The sequence below is a fragment of the Lissotriton vulgaris genome, chromosome 7, assembly GCF_964263255.1.
Source record: "Lissotriton vulgaris chromosome 7, aLisVul1.2, whole genome shotgun sequence".
In the NCBI taxonomy this organism is placed as follows: Eukaryota; Metazoa; Chordata; class Amphibia; order Caudata; family Salamandridae; genus Lissotriton; species Lissotriton vulgaris.
Window position 1 is genome coordinate 1,682,214,545 of NC_141695.1, and position 21,223 is coordinate 1,682,235,767.

The 21,223-nt window shown below is 46.0% G+C and overlaps 1 protein-coding gene across 1 annotated transcript in view; it reads left to right on the forward strand.

The window, feature by feature from the left end:
- The first annotated feature begins 6,507 nt into the window (after nucleotides 1-6,507).
- TCEA2 (transcription elongation factor A2) overlaps nucleotides 6,508-21,223 on the forward strand; it is a 367,215-nt gene continuing 352,499 nt past the window's right edge. The window contains exon 1 of the mRNA XM_086932791.1: nucleotides 6,508-6,851. Coding sequence (XP_086788917.1) covers nucleotides 6,780-6,851 — 72 coding nt within the window. The 5' untranslated portion in view covers nucleotides 6,508-6,779. The remainder of the gene's footprint in view (nucleotides 6,852-21,223) is intronic.

Here is a 21,223-nt window from a genome sequence, read left to right on the forward strand (position 1 = left end):
ACGGAGCTTCGGGACAGGCAGGCAGAATTTTGGGCGGCTCAACCTTCGCCGCGGCGCTCGTCTTAATCGCGGTGGGTGCAAGGGCAGGCTTCTCATCTGCACCACCGGGGAACATGGTCATACAGCGTCACGGGATCAATTCCAAGTGCACAGAGCACCCGATCCCACCCTCGTCGCCAGCTGTAGCATTGTGCTACTAATTATGACAGACACAGGATGTATTCTATCAGGAGCTTTATTCTTACATCCTACCTCGACCCTGTCCCTACTCTAACTGCCCCTAGACCGTCCCCCAGCTCCTCCTGTTCCTTCCCTTGCTCCACCCCCAAACACTAGACTGCGTCACACAATCTTACACCACTCACCCCCTTGTTACTTGTTTAATTCAGCATCGCATTTGGCTGATGCCAGACGGGACTGGAATGTCAGTCTGAGGATCAGGACTGATAAATCATTGCTCGTTGCGGCCGGGCGGACATACGGGGATGTATCCAATAAATGTAATAAAAACCCTTGGTTTGGCTGGCTGACTGGTTTTCTCCCCTCTGATTGTATCCAGTCCGGGTCTGCTTTGGGTCGTCCTTGGGTGCAGCGGGAGTGGGAGAGCAGCTCTGGTCTCCTGTTCTGCACAGCTTACCCGTCACAATGAGTGGGGAAGGAACGGGAATAGTTAGCGAGCCTGGGGAACTGAGGGTGGGGGAGCAAGAGAGAACTGCTGCCGCCGAACCAACCTGCACGGCTTGACCCAGCTCAAACCCCTCATCAGCTCGACCCCAGCTCCTCCAAACGCCAGCCCCGATCTCTGCTTTGATCCGCTCCGCTCGATCTGCACAGGCGGCTGGCTGCGGCTGACTGCGCAGGACTCCTCCTCCTCCCTCATAGGTGAACGCAGTCACCAGCTTCGATCACTGTTATGAACTGAGGCCCAACCTGGTAGCCAGCCAGAGGTTTCATGACTTTGTGTTTGCCAGTGTGGGGATGGTCCCTCCTATCTGATGTTGAATGGGATGTACTGAGCAATCTGGGCTCTTTCCACCAGCCTCAACATGCGCATGCAAATTCCTCAGCCGGGCGCAGCTCAGGTGATAAATAAAAAGGGGTCGAACCGCTCGTAGTTCAGGCCTCCTCAGATCTGGGTTTGTGTGTGTCATTTGGTGCTGTGGCCCGAGTGGGCCTCATATGGTGGTGCCCTTGAGTTCCAGTCTGCCCTGCTCTAGCATAGCTATAACAATAACCATTTATATAGTGAAAGATTGAGAAAGATTAGAAACGTTCTACAGATATACCTTTCAGTTTGCATATAGTTACTCGATATATGCAAACTGCATTACTCTGACCTATATTACAAGGATTTTAACTTGTGACCTGCAGGTAACCAGGATGTCTGCAGAAAATCAGTAACTGACTGAGCAGTGCAGTGTAAAAAAAAAACCAGAATATTATATGACCTGCATGGTACACCTTGTGCTTTGCAGTAGGCACTGTGCTATTTTCTAAAGCGTCTCACCTGTGACTAAACTGTGCAAAAAAAATTCCAGAAAGTACATTATGTTATCTTACTGTTTTCATTCCCTGAAAATTGGGCACTGGGCCCCTTTTCTATGCTGGTAGCTGGTAGCATACTACAAGGTTTGGATGAGTTATATCTGTTTTGAGGCTGTGTGGAAAGTATTTCCATTCATGTACAATGATCATAAAGGTGCGGTTTTGGTCTGGGACGTTATGTTTAGCAGCGTGATGGACACAAGTATGTTTTTAACATGCAAATGATTTTTATTAGGCGTTTTTAGAAAATAAGCAGAGTACAATACATGAATGTTTGTAAATTGGTGACGTTACGCAACAATCACAGGTATGTTTTTATATCTGTTTTGCTGGCAGCTCTGATTAGCTTTACGTGTCCCTTTTTGTGTTGGTATGAGTTGTGTTGCTATGCTGGTTGTGGCAGGTTATCCACTCTGAATTTATAGCGATATACAGAGGTACAAGTGAGGGATGAGCAGCAATCTGCCAAACTGGACTGGATTACAATCCACAATCATGATTGCCACCAGGGCTATCAATTTAAGAGTACATGGATCTCTGCAGCAGGTGCATTCACGCGTAATATATTTTTTAATGCGCTATGCGCCCAATAAAGTAAGCCAAAACAAATGTACTTATTTCTTTTTAAACAGGGTTTTTACCAGTGGTAGAAGTGGGCGGGGACGGAAGGGCACGGCGTGCCCCTACTTCTCAAAATTATTCCAGTCCGTTCCCCTACTTCTTACTCTCAAGAAAGCATCCCGGGACGGAAAGAATAGTTCTCCTTAAAAACGATCACTTTTTTTTCCATTCGATTCCAGGGGCTGCTTGCACTTCTCTGTGAACTCCAGAGGCTGCAGCAGCCCCTCCCTGACCTCTCAGACTGCAGCAGGCCCATTGTCATTCCGATTGAGGCCGATTAGCCCCTTTCGAATGACAATGCGCCAGCAGTGCTCACTTAAAACTTGGCTATTCAGTAAAGGGTTTGGCTCTGACACATAATGTCTGCTCTCCCCGGAGTATTAGCCCCATGAATACCTTTGGGTGAAAGTACACTCTATATATTTCATCTTGTATCTTTATTGGTGGTTGCCCTGAAGTTTGCAAATTAACTATTTTTAATGGAAAACATTTGCAATATTTTATGGTGGAGGCCTGGAGTTAAATATACCTTTTCTCCATTTTCTTGTGTGTTTTTTGTGAATGTTTGTAATGATTTATGTATTTTTTCATTGTCATGTTGTTTTAACCTTTGGGGCCTGGTCTGCACTGCACTAGACCATGAGTGTATTTTTTAATATAGTTTCATATTATCATTAATCATTAAGTGGGTTGTGGAAAGGTTAAATTCAAAATGTATGTTCTTTTTTCTCTAAATGTACCTGTTGGTGGCTAGGTTTGGGGTTGCTCTCAGAGTTCTGGCACATGTAGCCAGGCATCTTCTTCTGTTCTCAGCTAACTTCTTCTTCCCCATTTGCTTGTGTACCATTTTGTTGTGAGTTTGTTTATGTGTGACATTGTTGATACTGTGTTTGAGGTATTCTTAAACCTAATTTAGCTTCCGTTTTTGGCTTTGCTGATTTAATGGTGGTGGGTAAAGGGCAGGTGCATGTATGTGGGTCCAGTCACATTGGGTAAATGAATAATATCCTTGCCATCCTTTTCCTGCAATGCTACATGAGGCTTTTCAGAGGTGGGGAAGCAGGGCGCGGCAACTGTGTTCTTTGTTGTGTATACCTCCTTCATTGCTATCCATGCAGTTATAGCTATTTTTGTTTAGCCAGTGTGTATGTTTACCATAGGCCACCATTTTGTTTTTGCGCGCTATGTCTTCATATGTGCTAGCAATACAGCAGTGCTGTGAGAAGTTGTAGCGAAGCGAGCATCTGCTTCTGTTAGTCACTACAAGACTTGTTAACCTGAAAATTGTGGTGGTAGATCTACAGGACCCCCTTTTGCCCTCCGTGGCTGTCCAGGAAAGCATCATTTCTGCAACATCAGGAATGAGTGCAGCAGGTTGTAATTCCTGTTCACTCTTTGACTCCGGGCAGAGACCTCTTGCCAATGGTTGGCATCTTTTGGCACCTGTTACACAATCACAAAAGCGTGAGGTTCTGGGGCACTTTGATAAGAAGAAAGCCTACTTGTACTACACAAAAACATAGAATTGTTGCAGAAACAGCCTGGAGTGGCGGGATGATAGAAAAGCAAAGGGGAAGCATCCCTGATATACCTTTCAGTAGATACTGTGCAGAGCAGTGACGGGACAGAAGAGGCAACAGGAAAGAATAAGTAATAGGGCAGGAGAGGTGACCAGAGCAGGAGAAGGAACGGGCAGTAGAGGTGAGGGGAAAGGAGAAGTGACGGGAAAGGAGAGGTGACGAGAAAGAAGAAGTGACGGGAAAGGAGAAGTGACGGGACAGGAGAAGTGACGGGCAGGAGAGAGTGACCGGCAGGTGACGTGATGGACACGTGTACATTACGGGCAGGAGAGGTGACCAGGCAGGAGAAGTGAGTGACCAGGCAGGAGAAGTGACCGGGCCGGAGAAGTGACGGGCAGGTGACGTGACAGGGCAGGAGTGGTGATGGGACAGGAGCGGTGATGTGGCAGGAGAGGTGATGTGGCAGGAGAGGTGACGGGGCAGGAGAAGTGGCAAAGCAATTAAGTGATGGGGCAGGAGCGGTCCTTAGGCATGAGCAAGAGCGGTAACCGGGCAAAAGCGGTGAACGGACAGGAGCAGAGAACGGGGCAGGAGCAGTGAACAGGGCAGGAGCAGTGAACAGGGCAGGAGAAGTGACGGGCAGGAGAAGTGACGGGCAGGAGAAGTGACGGGGCAGGAGAAGGGATGGGGCCAGGGAATTGACGAAGCAGGAGTGTTGATCGAGCATGAGCAGGAGTACTAACTGGACAGGAGCAGGTTTTGTACAAGTGCAGGAGTTTTAAAAACACTGCAAAGTTCTTCGTATATTCAGCAGGTTTCGGTCAACAATACATGTGCCAGGATAACTTTGGTGATCAATGTACCTGCTGGAGAGAGATGGAAGCATGTTTTGTCTAGTGGCTGTTTTACTCATCTAAGGTAGCGCAGAGGGGTAATATGCCTGCTGCAAAGAACATGTACCATGCATATCAGAGAGCAATATTTTATGTGCATAGTTCAGTGGGTACTGCTTTGTGTTCACTTCCCGAATGAAAGGACACTTGTACACATATGGCCTGGCAGTTCGGGCTGGACTGTTCACATTGGGTGCAAGATCAAGACTGATTTGCATATGGCTGAGTCCAAACTGGAATGGCATGGTGGGCAAAAAACGATGGATTTAAGCCCAGATCTCTGAACTGGTGGGAATGTATGACATTTTTCTGCATTCTGTCCATCAATTGTTCTTTTTGCATTTGTCACCCCGAGTGGGACAGGTATGCTCAGACGTGAGTCCTGTGCTCTCCATGCCACTGGAGTCAAGCTATCCTGGCTGATGAGGGCTGAAAGCCCGAAACCGGTCCTAGGATACTTGTTTCCAGTCCAGGGAGGACCTGGCCTGGCAGTTCGGGCTGGACTGTTCCCATTGGGTGCAGGATCAAGACTGATTTGCATATAGCTGGGGCCAGACTGGAATGGCGAGCTAAGAAACAATTGATTTAGACCCAGATCTGTGTACTGGGATGAATGTATGACATAGTACTGCATTCTGTCCACTAGTTATTCTTTTTGCTATATTATGATTGAGCTGCTACTTGGCTGACATGAATATAAAGGAGCCTTTGTGGGTTTCCGTGAGTCTAGATTCTCCTGAGGGGTCCCTTTCTCTTCTGAGCCCTGCTTAACACATGTGTACAGGAGGAGCCCTGTATTCATGACCTCAATGTTTGAGACAAAAAATAATCATGGATTTCTGAACAATGAGAGTAAAAGCATTAAGGTAACATGTAGTTCCTGCTTATATTTTGCACGCTTTATATAAACCTGTATTCCCTATGAGTGTTTGCATTTTCCTGAATTAAACCTCAAATAAACATGTTTATCCATTGTTTGAATTAAATAACGTTATAAGCTGTAACTGCTCAGTGAAATGCTAAACGTACTAAAAATTGGCATGTTTTGCTATTTCTAGCCACACCCCTGACTCCGCCCACTGAATCAATCTTCGGTTATTCCCGCCCCCTGATTCTCCACCCACAGTTCCCCTACTTTTTTTTTCCCACTTCGACCACTGGTTTTTACAAAACATAAATGTAAATGGACTATCAGACTCTGCACCTCGTGACTCCATCCCTTTTCTGCTGCTATCCCTAGGCGAAAAGTGGAGGCAAACACCGAAGCTGTGTTCTTTTATTTGTATTTATTTATGTAATGCATTTTTTTTAAAGCGCGGACTTTACCAACAGGTGTCAGAGCGCTTCACAATAGAACCAAGTACGTTACATGAGAATTTTACGTATTCATACGTTACAGATACAAACGATAAAGAAGAAAAAGTTAAATAAAACAATAGTTGTTCTACGTTTCGTAAGTATGTTTTGAAATTAATATTACTTGGGGCGCGCCTTTCTTGATATACGTGTCAACAAAACATGTTATGCGAAAAACGACACCCGCTATGTTATTTTTTACATCCAGAGCACGGCACGAGGACAAAAGGCCGGTTCGTGAACAATGGTTTAACTGAAAAAAAGAAAAAAACGGAACCGTAATTAAAGCTTGTTTACCAAGAAGGGCGCAGCTCAGGTACCACAGCTACAGCCCTGTCAGCGGCATCCTATCCATAGCATGCGCCCATCCCTGACTGGAACATTCCGCTCGGAGCGCCTTCTAATGGCACTCTGGGAAACGTAGGCCTCCTCCCGCAAAGAGTAATGTGCTGCCTACCGTCATGCTTGAGCACCGACACTACAATTCCCGTCATGAACTGCAGGCGTCGAGAAGCGCGGGTCACGACCGGAGATGTAGTTATTATATGCTCCCTAGATCCAGACTTAACATTGGAAAGAGGAGCTATGAACTACGAATCCCAACGGCCAAAAGAGGACTTCGAACCCCCACCCGCACTGTTTGAACGGTGCCTCCAGGACACAGCTGGAAGGGGTGTGTCTGTGAGGATTTCTGGTGTTTGTGTAGAGCGGACTGGGTGACCAGTAGTTGTGGGAAATAGTGCTCGTGCAGCGGTATCGGAGAGCGGCAGCTGAGGTTTAGTGTTCCCGCCGTCCACGGCACAGCGCCTCCGTCACAGAGTTTTTCGCCCTTTCTGACGGGACGATGATGGTGAAGGAGGACGAGGTGTTGCGCATCGCCAAGAAACTGGACAAGATGGTGTCCAAAAGCAAGACGGTGAGTCCTGGCCGGATTCCCAGCACCCCCGGTGCACAAGGGTCCGGCCTGGACCCGCTGTCTGGGGATGGAGGGGAAACCGCCATGAAAGAGCCGACATGATTGATATTGCGAGGTGGAGCGCCCCAAACCCCGGCAGTGTTGCTGTCCGGGAGGGAAGCACTCAAAACGATCAGCAGTTTAAGAGATAACATGCCAATTTTGCCAACCCAAACTATATAATACGACACCAGAGATATCCTCGCGTTAATTTAGACGGGTAGAGAACTTACTAGAACCCAACATTGGTTTTACTTGGATCATGGGCGTTAAATGGGGCCCATATTGCCGCCGGGGGCAGGACTGTTTAGTATATTGTGTATGTAGGATACAGTTTAAAAAAACAAACAAAAAAAAAGCCTCCCACAATCGCTACTGAATTCTATCGGTAGACTTGCGTTCGTGGTCATGAAGTAAACCCGCAAAGCACAGACTCTGGATGAAACGTTTTATAAACTAAAGCGCATCACCCTAAATTGGTAGAGTACCAGGGTATGAGAATTACATCTCTTTTTAGGCTTAAAGCAGTGCTTTAATCTGCAGGGGTTGACGACCTGCATATTTTACATCTGAAAGTGAGTGTACATGCCCTTCACAACACAGCTACAGGACATTTTGTACCGACACTTCCAGTAGCAAGGAAGTGATTGCCTGGATGAAGTTTGCTCTGTGCATTAGTCGGGCTAAATTTCCGTGACCTAGAAGGTAAGGGAAAAACTATGCGTAGAAAAACTCTCTTTTCTTGTCAATCTGAGGTCACCAATGCAGTTGCCAAAAATGATATAAAAGCGCTGAAGGACCACTGTCTTACCGCTGTGCGTCAGTCGGGTCTGAGGCAAGGCTGATTTACCTGCCTGAGACACAGTTTTCAGATGCATGTTGAGGGTTAGGAAGGGGCTCACGCTTTGCATCCTCACGAGTGGGCGTACGGAGTGATGCCTTAACTTCCGGCCGGAGGTATTGCTTGATCCAGGTCACGTGTTAGAAAGTTTTTGCGGGGTTGTAATACAAATTGTAAAATGGCTGCACCATTTGTCTCTGTAAGCTTGCAGACTATCCAGTTTGAGGGCCAGGATATATATCCTGGTATCCACAAATGTTTGATTTCTGGCGAAAACATCTCCTCAGCAGAGAAGGGGACCATTAAGGGAGCGAAAAAAGATAATCTCAAAAGGGATCGAGCCCACTCCTTTCTCTGGTGGCACAGTACTATAAATCGATTAAAGCCGCTCCTTTCATATTGATACCTTTGGCATTGGCCTACCTTGAGCTTGCTCTTCACCCTCATGTACATGGACATTAGCTCTGGTCAATTTTGAATAGCTCTCCTTAACCCAGGTCCAGTCCTACGTTATGCTCCAGAGGAATAATTGTATACTGTAATAAGTATACTTATTAGATAAGATTGCCCCATTAAAAAACTGGACGAAACCTCCAACTAAGTCCGCCTACCTACTGGTTTATTCCTGCGCTAAACCAAGCAAAGACTTACTGAAAAAAGTGACAACACCCGTGGAGATGGCATTATCCCTACACTAATGCTCCATCTTTCAATCATGTAAAAGGGATTATAAAAAAATTGGTCAGATCTACTGGTTTTATTATGCTGCACGCGTTTCCAACTCCTCAAATTGTTTTCTTCAATATTGCTGATTCTATTCCTTATTCCTCATACTGCACTACTTCAGTAGTTCTCGAGGAGTTCTTACATGCTCCCAGATAGAGGCCTTTCTTATGACACCTCTTCATTATAGTTCCTTCGTTCTTTTGCACCCAAGACAAAAAATCTTTGTCATTTTTACATATTTAATGTTCTTGTGGGACTGGTTAAAAATGTTTTTGTGGGGCTGGGTTAAATTAAGCCCAAACTTCAGAATCAATGCTCCCTTCACACTACAATACACAACACACAGTTCATAAATACCCCTGTCCTCATTTTTAACCTTCTTGAGTTTGATAGCGGACTGTTAATCTATGGCAGGGATCGGGGTAGGATCAGCTACTTAATGTGCACTGGGGAGAGGACATAGGTATTGATGGGATTTTCTTGAGGTGGGTTTTCTGAGGAGGCCAGACTCATGTCAGGTCTGAGTCCCTGGCTTCCTTATCAGGTTGACTGTCAGCAACTTGGTCTAAGCCATCCATCAGTACGGTAGTGTATACTGCACCCAAAGGTTTAGCTATTCTTCTCCGTTTGTTCACAGTCTGGGTTTGCACTGCTGACTCCTTTATAGGGTTGGTGTCGCCAGGGTTTCTAGTCTAAATGTGGTGGACATTACTGGATGGTACTGTATGTCCCCTAAAGTCTTGAACTACAAATTCATACCACTTATGCACCATTATGAAGCTGTTTTGTGGGACTTGTGGTCGTTTATGCTCTCTGTTGAAGGACCTTTGTAATTACTGCCGTTTCATGCTGGTGGAAAAATGCATCAACTATTATTAAACTCTGAGTTGCTAAGCAAGCAACTGTTGTACACTTCACTTTCTGAGAGGAGTTTGCGCATGCAGTATGGGTTACACTAGATGTCTGGAACTAAGATTATTTGGCACAGTAATTATTCTTACTAAATTCAGTACTGTTCAATAAAAATTGCATATTTAAAAGTAGGTAGGTAAAGTAGGCATTTAAAATAAGGAACACACCAAGAAACCTAGACTGTCTCAAGCAGTTTCTAGTTCTTACATACAGGTGCCTCATAATTCAAATTAAATTGGAATTTTTGGGCAATATTATTGCATGGGTGTAGAGTGGCAAGTCTTCTGTCATCTGTGGAAACTTCTGGTTTAATTTTTTTCCAATTAGTGCTTTTTAGGTGACAGAATGTTTCAATATTACAAGTGTTGCGTTATATATCCTTTTCTTGTAATTTTTAGCTTTTCAGGATTCCACAGAAGATAGCTCAGTGGTTTGATCACATTCCCTTGGGAACCCGCAAACATGTTTTTCAGAACTGTCACTGAAAAGAGAGCTGGGAATCATGCGCCATAAAAATGCTGGTTCAAATGCCTTTTTTCCAGTAAAGCCATTGTGGATCTGATGGGCTGTTACAGATTATGTGGTTTGGACTTTGTTCTAGTTTAAGGAGGGCCGCATAAATTGCCAACTAACCTTGAAGTCGTGAACAGTTAAGGTGACAATATTGGTGTTCCAAATGAAATAACACCCACAGTTGTTTTGTTAGTGTTCTAAACTTTAGGGGCTCATTCTCTCAAATGCCTGGCTATTTTCAAATTGTTTCAGGAGACAGGTACACAAATGGACCCTGGCAATCCACTAGAAAGTAAAGTTTGTGCTAATCTGCTCATACAACTTAACTCCTTTGAAGTTTACGGGAATCTGATCTACTAGCCACAGAGACAAATTGCAAAGATTAAAGTTGGAAGGGTAAAGCCTTTGTCACATTGAGTGTGGGCAGAGGGTATATAAAATTGGGAGGTGAAGAGAGTGCGGAGTTTCAACCAGGTGTAGTCCTTGAATATCCAAGTTTGGTGTGTTCCCTCCGATCAGGCATATGACATCTGGTTCAACTGCAACCTGCCGTCTTCTCACTGATGGTTGTGACAGGCACAGTTCTTTGACTCCCTTGATGTAGCTCAAGACATTTAAGAGGTGGCCAGCTCTCCAGTTCAGACTGCCCCTCCGTTCATGTGGGCAGTACAGTTTGAGTCTTTAAGGCGGGTCACAATAGAGGGCTTCTTCAGTGGTATAGGTTTTATCACAATCAGAAGTGTTATTCCGTGGGGAGGGAAAAATAGAGCAACTTATAAAAACATCATCCTTGTTGGATATCTCCCATAGCTGTTGCTGCAGAGCATTTGCAGAAGTCCGGACAAATAAAAGCACCAATCCCTAGGGGTCGATTCCTATCCTTTTCATCGGGTCCTAGACCGATAGTGAAGGCCAGTGTAGAGTCGTCCTGTGTTCAGAACCATAACTGTTGGCAAATGAAAGAGGGCTCATCTGTCCTGGCTTTTTCCATAAATGAGCAAAGGGAACAAGCCGGCTAAAGAAAGGTTTTTTACAGGAGAAAGAGACCAGACATTCAAATGTGGTCTCTTCTGTTTCCAGATAACTGCATAGAACTTAAAAGCATGAACCCATAGATGGCTTAAGGATGGAAGTTATAGAATGCGTGCCAGACATCCCAAGTATGGTTAAGCTATCTGGAAACAGAGCTGTCAAAACAGCAAAACTGTGCTTAGTATAGTATTCTCCAGTAATGTACATTTGTTCCCTGACAGACTAATGACCTGGATGGTGACCTGGCCTGACTCTGATCCAAAATGTGTATTCTCTCCATGTCCCCAGAAAGTCAGCAGTGGTGAGCTGTGGATAAACATCACTTCCATTAGTAAGAAACATGGGAAGGACCTTCAGTTATGGGTTGCTGGTACCGTGTCCTTATGCGGACACCATGTACAAAGGATATGTGCATCCACATAATGCCACAAATCAATCAGGTGGCTTATAAAGGGTGACAATTCACCCAGGTCTCCAGGTGTGGGGGTGGCTGGTCTGTCGCAAGCTCTGTGGTTCAGTCGACGAGCCAGGGCTTGAGGTCCTTCCTGAATTGAGGCAGTGACTGCGATTGTCTGAGGTGCAGAAGCACAGTGTTCCAGGTCTTTGCTGCGACGTAGGAGAAGGATCTTCCTCTGGTCGTGGTCTTGCGGATGCATGGGACGGTAGCCATGGCCAGATGGGCAAAGTGGAGCTCTCTGGTGGGTGCTTGGAATACGAGGCGGTGGTTAAGGTGCACAGGTCCTGCATTGTGTAGGGCTTTGCATGCGTTTGTGAGGAGCTTGAAGGTAATTCTTTTGTTGACTGGGAGCTAGTGGTGGTCTCAGGTGGTCATGATCTGGCTGCGGTGGGGGATGTTGAGGATGAGTCTGGCTGAGGTGTTCTGAATGTTCTGTAGTTTCTTGAGGAGTTTTTGGGTGATTCCGGCATAGAGTGTGTTGCTGTAGTCGGTTCTGCTGCTGATGAGTGTGCCGGTGACCGTACAATATGACTTTGATATCCTGGTGAAACAAGGAGCCCAGTTATGTGGAAAGAGTGCATTTTGCCAGAGAGGACCAGTAGGCCAGAGGTAAAGCATTGTTCCCCAGAACTATAGATATATCTGCCACCTAACATCAGTTATCAGCTTGATTCAAGACTGCAATAGCCACCCTATATTATAGTAAAGAGTAAGCCATCGGGACCTTGTGTTGTCCCGCATTGGATCTTTCATCACATGTGGGTCAACACAAGCTTAAAGTAGTCTCAGTTTTCAGGCTGGGATTTACAGGTATAAACTATGTGAAAAATAACTAGAAGACCAACAACATTGTATAGCAGATCATCCACCTCATTAAAAAAAAATCAACCATTCAGGTCAGTGTGTTGAGCTCTATCTTCTTCCTCTACGGGCTACCCTAGCGAAAATTGCTACTGCAAATTGTATGATGGAGTCCCTGGAAAGAGCTCTGCTCTTTGCTTTCCAACTTAGTTGTTGACTTGGTATTCAACATCTTCCTTGTACTCCAGGAAATCCTAGCTCTACTCTCTTGTGTCTTGGCTCTGGGGCATTTTATACTTTTTCTGGTACAGGGGAGACATTTTCAACTTCCATCATGGCAGATAAGGAAATCTGTTTTCAAAACGTGTGTTGGTCCTGTGGCCTAAGTATAAGGAAATAACCAGCACTTTCAGTGCAGTTATTGCTTATATTCAATCCATAAGGCTTTCCGCCTTGATATCTGCTAGTCATTCATTTCATAAGGCTTTATTCGGAGCAAAAGACAAGTCCATAAAAGCACAGCATAAAAAGACAGCAGTATAAAACAACAGTCAAAAGCAGGAGATACAGCAGTTTAAAAAGGTTAAAAAAGCATACTTTTCCTTGCATGAATTGATTTAAGGAGAAAGGTAGCCGTATAAAAACAAACGTCCGGGTGATGTAAGTTAAAAAGCAGGCTCATGCAGTCTCGTATTGTCCTGACTCCAAACATAACAAACAGGGGTTTCAAATAAGCAATCCGCAGGTATTTGTACAACTGACAGAGCAAAAGAAAGTGCACAGTGCTTTGAGGGGTGGTATTGTCACACGGACAAGGGCCAGCGGGATGTGAATGCTGAGAGGGGAAAGCAACAAGGTTGTGGACTACTCCGGTTCTCAGTCTAGTCAACACAAACCGATGTGCCTTCCAGGTCACTTGTGACAAATACGGTTGGAAACCCACAAATTCATTTAAATCATGATCAAGAACACAAGATGAGAGTTCAGAGCTATTTTGATGCCTCCTGGTGGAAAGCTGTTGTAAAAAGCAGTGCTTAAGTTCGATTTTAGACAGCTCAGTAGCCCCACATCGATCCGCAATGATGTTAATGTTAAAGATCTCACGAAAATTATCCACAATATACTTTAACCATGGGATCTTTAAATGATGGTCCAAAGAGAGGCAATCAGAAATAATGGCTCTGCACAATGAGGTCTCTTCTTTTATCCAAATGGAACGCCATAGCATCAGTTGCCTAAGGAGGATCAAGTCGGCAAGATGGTGAATACCCAGTTCATTGTGCACTAAAGCATTAGAAACAGAGCTTGGCAGGCACAGAAGTCTCTTCAAGAATGCATTCTCCTCAACCTGAAGAGACCCTGCCGGGGCGTGGCCCCAAATGCCCGCTCCGTACAAGGCAATCGAGACACAACGGGGCTGAAAAATTTTAAGCATGTCATGGACCCGCCTGTCTCCCAGTTTCGTAGCCATTGTGAATATTCCATGAGCACTCCTCACCATCTTAGCCCGGACATTCTTATGCTCATTGGCCCAAATGTTATTATTTGGGAAGGTGACCCCCAAGTACGAAAAATTGTCAACAGCCTGGACCTTCTGTCCCTCTATAAAAAATGAAAACTGTTTCTTTTTGTTCCTTCGCCCGCATTCCATAACATAGGTTTTAGATTTATTTAACACTAACTTTCTGCTTTTAATGAATTGCGAAAAGCCGTCCATCAGCCGTTGAAGGCCGATGGGGGTGCGTGAGATTAGGACCGCGTCATCCGCGTAAAGTAACACAGGGACGTTGTCCTCATTAATTTTGGGAGCATCCACTGCCAGAGATTTGAGAAAAGAATCAATCTCATTGATGAAAAGGGTAAAAAGCAGTGGGGCCAACACACATCCCTGTCTAATTCCACACCCGATTTTAAACTTAGTAGTACATTCCCCGTTAGAACCGTAACGGACACAAGCACGTAGTTTGGCATAAAGACGTGCTAGGAAGAACACAATGCCCTCGGGTGCCCCAATTTCAATTAGCTTTGCCCAGAGAATGCCATGGTCCACCAGGTCGAAGGCACTACTCAAATTCGCAAAGCAGAGATAAATAGTGCCGGTCTTTGCCAAGGTATATTTACCGATGAGCAGGTCTAAATTTAGACACTGCTCAATCGTACCACGACCCTTCCTGAACCCAAACTGGCTCTCTGCTAGAATGCCATTATCCTCCACCCATTCTTCCAACCTTACTAGAAGCACTATACTCATTACTTTTACGGAAGAATCCAACAAGAAGATTGGACGATAGTTCTTAACGTCCCCTCGGTTTCCTTTCTTAAATATTGGGATTAGGATGGATTCTTCCCAGGTAGGGGGCACCTCATTACGGACTGCTGCGTTGAAGATATTAGTTAACAAATGCCCCCATACTTCAGGGACCAATTTATAAACATCAATTGGTACCCCGTCTGGACCCTGTGCTTTTCCTCCTTTACTGACCCTTATGTATCTAAAACCTCTTGGACGGTGATATTGATTGGCGTATGCGGCCACCTATCCCCTACATCCCTGGGTGTACTATCCGAATCAAAGATTTTAGAAAAATGAGAAACCCACTCTTCCTTCATAACGTTGGAAGTTAATTCAGGGATCTTATCATCTTTGAGGAATGGGGAATTAACTGTTTTCCAGAACAGGGTACAATTATTCAATTCAGCATCCAGGGTCAAGTTGTCCCATGCCTCCTGTTGGAGTTCCAATTTCCTCCGTTTTAGTTTTTTTTTGTATCTGGCTCTAAGATCTACAACCAAACCCTTATCTCTAGGCGTAACTGATAAAGCTGACTTTAGTTCCTTCAGGGCCTGGGTACAAGCTGGGTTGAACCCCCCCCACCCCCGCAGGCGTTCCTCCTTGTACTTGAGTGTACTAGTAAGCTTAGAGTCGATGACCGCATTAATACCAATAAAATACTCAATAGAGCCGGTGGTACCTTGATTGTCTTCTAAAATCCCTGTAATTCCTGCCAGGCAACTAGTAATGATTGAATCGGACATGATTTCAGCCTTATCCCCCTTCCACCTTAGTCTGGTGCCATTAGGTCGCACGGCCTCAATGTTGTTAATAATACACCCCGGAATGGGGGTCCCTTTGTTTTCCCATAGCATAGCCTCTACTATCAGGCAATTGTGGTCACTAAGCTGGATGTCTATAACTTTAGGTCCCATAGTCCAGGCCTCAAGACTCGAGGAGATACAAATAAAATCAATAACAGAATTCGCTCCCCGGCCTGTGAAAGTGGGGCAAATCTCCTGTTCATTTTTCTCGTTAACCATAATATACATATTATGTGAGTCAAGGAGACTGTTTAAGGCATCTCCATAATAGTTATGTTGAAAATGGGGGACTCCATCTCCATGACAGTCCACCGCCCCACATACATTGATATCTGAGAGTGGGCAGGTAGTGGCGTTAAAGTCCCCTGCCATGAACAGATCAAAAACTACATTGGAATCCTTGAGGATGTCATCCAATGCACTTGATAGTGCTCTAACCACCTGATCCCTAGTATCATCAAAAACGTTGTTATAAAAATTTATTAAGAGAATATTCCTACCTCCTGTTTTGTGCAGCCATAAAATCAGGGAGTGAACCCCAACTTGTACGTATTTTTTGACCAGCAGGGGAGTTTGGACAGAAATCAAAATCAAAAGGCCCCCCCTTAGCTCTACCTGATAGGGAACCGGTAGCAGGTAACTGGTAAGAGACAAAACCATTATATCCTTTAAAGTCCCTACACCAGGTTTCCTGTAAGCAGATAATATCAAAGAGAGCTAAAAATTCAGTCCAACCCAGACAATCTGATTTGGACCTGATACCCGCAATATTCCAACTGGCAATGTAACAGCTGGAAAGACCGGAGGCACCTGACCCCAAAAGAGAACAGTTACTACCCTGCTGGAAAATAGCGATGTTAATAGTATCCAGTAATAACTCTGGGCAACCTACTGGATCACCCTCCTTGCCCATAGGCTTACAATCTACAGTTGTCCCAGAAATGTTAACCATAGGCCCTGATATACAAACACTTTGTCCCATACCAGACGAGACCTGTCTCTCCAAGATTTCTGGGGGTACCCTACACAGCTCCAGTAATGACTCCGAGCAACCTACTGGATCACCCTCCTTGCCCATAGGCGTACAATCTACAGTTGTCCCAGAAATGTTAACCATGGGCCCTGATATACAAACACTTTGTCCCATAACAGACAGAGCCTCTCTCTCCAAAGTTTCTAGGGGTACCGTACACAACTCCAGTCAATCGTTTTGATCCAGCATTGGAAACGATTAACGGTGTTCACCTGGAAACTATTCGGAAAGCTATGCGAAGCTTCTCCCCTTGTTCTCTTCCCCCCGTGGTTACTAGGCTGATGGTTAGTGTGTTGTCTATAGAAAAAGCCCAAAGGACGGAGTGAAATGCCCTGCTCGTTACAGGGGCGGGAAGTGGCTCGAATCAGAGCTGTTGTGGCAAGGTGTGGGTTACTGAAATTAATGATAACGCAATCCCCGGAGATGTCCTTCGGGGACGTGCCAATCCAGTTGGTTCTGGTTGTGGTCAAGATTTGGTCCGCCAGAGCCACTGGAAAGCCACACTCCCGATTGAGCCATGCCACAGTTTTGTATTTAAGGGAGTCATGTGATTCCATAGAGCGGTGAAGCCCATCCTCCCTGATTGGTGTAATATTAGTCAGGACTGCTACATAGGGTGCGCAGTCTGGTGGGAGGTTCGGTTGAGAGAGGCCACAATTGTTAGACTTCCCCCTTTCGGTAATCTTCAACTGATTCCCTGGGGCACGGGTAGTGGGGGGAGTTCAAAGGGACATCGTTAGAGCATATAGGTGTTACTGCAGTGACATTAATAGTGTCCCCTGTAGACGGTAGTTTTGGTTTGCCAGTTACGCCCTGCTGCTCGATAACTGTTAAGGGACTACTGTTTGGCTGTGCAGGAATGCTAGAACCTGCACAGGCCACTCCAACACTGGATGGGCCTTTTGTTGGATTGCACGGGCTTACTAGTCCTGCCCCCAGCCTCAGCAGCTGGTTGCGGACTATTATTTTGCTTCAAGCCGGATTGCACCAACACACCCAATCTAATTACTTCCCTAGAGACAGCCTCGATTTTATCCAAGAGTGGAAGAACAATTTTGTCTAACTTGGCATCAATCATACCAATAAGCAGCTCAAGCTGATCAGGAGCTAGTTTCAGGTGGGTGGAATTAACGTCATTATGAAGACCGTTTAGCTCAGTGGGCCCCCCATTTGATACAGAGACAGTGTTCTTTTTACTTTAACGACCCCTCCCCTTTTTAGACAGTACAGGTCTATTTAGATGTCTCCCTGACCTCAACACTCTATGAGTTTTGGGGGCCACGGAACCCGGGGCGTCAGAGTCATTATGGGACTCGTTTGCATCGGATTCCTTGTGAGAGTCCTCAACGTCAAGGATATTTTGTGATTGCTCTATTTCGTTGGTACTCTCCCTTGTTGGACAATCCGGAGAGCCCGTTACACAACTGTCAACAATGGTGGGGGATCAACAAGGGGGTAGGCAAAGGGACAGGGACACTCACTGACACAGAAGGTATGGGCTTCTCCATCAAACTCAGCCAATCCCTTTCCTTCTCAGGTGGTCTGATCTACCGCCCACCCGGCAATGCTTCCAAATTCCTTGACTCCCTTAAGGACGCTCTGGGACACCTCCTACTTCGTTACCCACATTTTACCCTTCTAGGAGACTTTAATTTGCACCTTGAGTCCTCATCCGACTCACAAACCAGTAATTTCCTTCAGACACTCGAAATCTTCCACCTTCAACAAAGTGTTACGTTGCCTACTCATCTACTAGGTCACACCCTTGATGGTGTCTGCTCTAATCTCCCTTCTCTCATCACCCTGCCCCCCCCCCTACCCCAGATATGGACTGATCACAGCCTGATCCCATTCCACATCTCTAGCAGCCGCCCTCAAACTATCAATAAAATCAATCTTCACCGCGATCACTCTGTCAACTGGAAAATCGTCCAGGAAAATCTTATTCTTAATCCCATTCGTCAAGCCCAATTCCCCTCTCTATCCGGAAACATTGAAAAGGATGCCGACCTCTTCCACAACTGGATTACACAAGAAATCACAAAACGGAGCCCCAACAATCACCCTGATAGGACTCAGAAGAAAACCAAAAACAACGCTCCCTGGTTCACACCTGACTTAGCCTCCGCACACCTACTGTGCAGGAAAGCTGAGCGTAAATGGCGTCTAACCTATGACAACGACGACCGCCGCGCCTATATACTTCAGAGGAAAAACTACCTCTCTTGCATCAAATCGGCCGAGAGAACGTTCTACGTAAAAGCTTTCAATGAAGCCAGTCAAAAACAAAAAACTCTATTTTCGATAGTAAAGACCTTCACTCATCCCAAAACTCTCCAAACCGAGATTCCCCCATCCCAAGAGCTTTGCGACAAGATCTCAGAATACTTCGACGAAAAAATCGCCTCCATCCAAAAGAACTTCCCCCCTCCCCAAACCCCCCATGCCCCCCCCCATCCCGACCAACTTCGCTCGACAGTTGGCAGTCTTAAAAATTACACCCCGGTCACTCTGGCCCAAACCAGAGATGCGATTCTATCTTGCAAATCCAGCTCCCCCTCCGACCCCTGCCCCCCGAAGATTCTTCATCAAATCATTGATGAGATAAACCCTACTATCAATGGCATTATTAACCTGTCCCTTAGTTCTGGATCACCCTTCTCCCCGCTCTGGGAAAAATATCTGAAGTTAGTCCACAAAAAACTTAAAACCTACCTGGAAACCCACAACATACTTCATCCTCAGCAATCCGGGTTCCGGCCTAAACATTCAACCGAAACTGCATTAATTGAACTGACTGACACCATCAAAACGTTGCAAGACCAGAGGAAGAAAGCCATTCTGATTCTTCTAGACCTCACGGCAGCGTTCAACACCATATCCCACTCTATCCTGATTAACAGACTAATGGACATTGGCATCTCTGACTCAGCTCTATCATGGATCAGATCTTTTCTCAGCGACAGGTGCCAAACTGTCGCCCTGGGCCCTTTTCAATCCAAAGAGAAAAAGGTCTCCTCCGGTGTTCCTCAAGGGTCTATTCTAAGTCCCCTCCTTTTCAATATTTACCTTATCCCTCTCCTCACCTTGATTGAATCGTTCGGCATACCTGTCACCTTGTATGCCGACGATACTCAGTTGATCATTCCCCTAGATGACAACTCCAACAATGCAGAGCTCAATCTCAAAAATTGCCTTACTGCTGTCTTCCTATGGATGGACTCCAACCATCTCCGGTGCAACTCTAGTAAAACAGAGATCCTCCCCATCGGAAAGAACACCTCCTTCTGTCCAGCCCTCTGGTGGCCGGACAACTCTGTTGCCCCCCCCCCCCCCAGACCGTCACTACAGCTAGAAACCTCGGAGTACTTTTTGACTCTGATCTTTCTTTTGACCAACATGCCATGACCGTGGCCGGCAGATGCTTCGGCATAATCAAATCCCTCAGAAAGTTCTTTGACTTTCTCCCCCTCGAGGCCAGAAAAACGGTAACAGTAGCCCTCATTCTCTCCCGTGTGGACTACTGTAACGGCCTCCTGGCCGGGACTAAGAAGTCCACTCTTTCCAAACTCCAAAGCGTTCTACACACTGCCGCCCGCCTCGTCCTAAAATTACCCCGCAAATCCTCAATCTCTGCAGCCCTACAGACCCTACACTGGCTACCCCTGCACAAGAGAATACTTTTCAAGATTCTCATCATTGCCTTTTGGGCCTTCAACAAAACGGGACCTACTTATCTTACTAGACGCTTCCCACACTACAACCCGAGTCGTTCCCTCCGCTCCGCCCATGAAAATCTCATGTCCTCCGCCAGGTTTAACCTGAAGTCTAAAGGAGGGAAAACTCTAAGCTCCCTGGCCATCAAAGCCTGGAATAGCATGCCCAAACACCTAAGACAACAGACCCTAGAGAAGCCTTTTAGAAAACTTCTCAAAACATGGATTTTTAACCTCCCCGACGACTGGACCAAAGCCTCCATCTAGCCTCCCCCCCTACCACTCTTCGACCTGGCCTCAAGGACTTTCAGCGCCATGATGCTCCCTCCGGAGCGAACGCTGCGCTCTATAAATACCCCTTCAAATATCAAATATCTCAGCAGAGACTAGTGGGATAGTGGGGTCTGGGACACTTCCTAAACCCAGGGACAGTCTTCGTTCCTTGTTAATCTTGTCTACTACTTTAACTAAGTAGTTGTCAAGTGTAGAGACAATTGGGCGGGAATTCCCGCCGACTGACTTGGGCATATTGCCTTGGAGAAAGGTACAAAATAACCAGCACAGATATTACCAAATGGAAATAAGATAGATGATAAATCCGAATAGCACTTAATATGAAATCACTTAAAAACACAATTATAAAATATACGGTAAAACCAATATCAGACCCTAGATTGGGAACTAGGTTTAGAGATGCTGTTTATTACCGGGAGTAGACCAATATTCAGGCAAACGGCAGAGTCTTAGATGCTGGGGGCGAAGGGACAGGGACTGTCGTAGACTGTCCCGCCCTTGACCCGGCCTTCACCCGGCGCACTCCCCTGCTCTCCCGCGCAGCGGGCAGAAAATCCAAATTGATAGAACGTGTGGCGGGCAGGGGCGTGGCTAGCAGGGTGCGCAGGCCGGGTCAGACAGGCCTCGCAGGGACTCCTGGACTAGCGAGTCTCTGCGGCGCTCCACCCCTGCTGCACTTGCTGAGTTTGTTTTTCCGCCCCAAACGCCACCAGGGATGTCCCGGTCCCACGAAGCGGCACAGGACAAGCTCCAAAGGACAGAGCTTCAGGGGCAAGTCCGCCCGCAGGAGTCCGCTCGTGATCCGCTCCTCGCTGCTAGTCATTTACCTCAATTTCTTGGAAAAACATTGAAAGGTGGCTGTCCTTATAGCTCAGCAATAAGATATTTTACCCCACAAAAGGGAATGCCTCT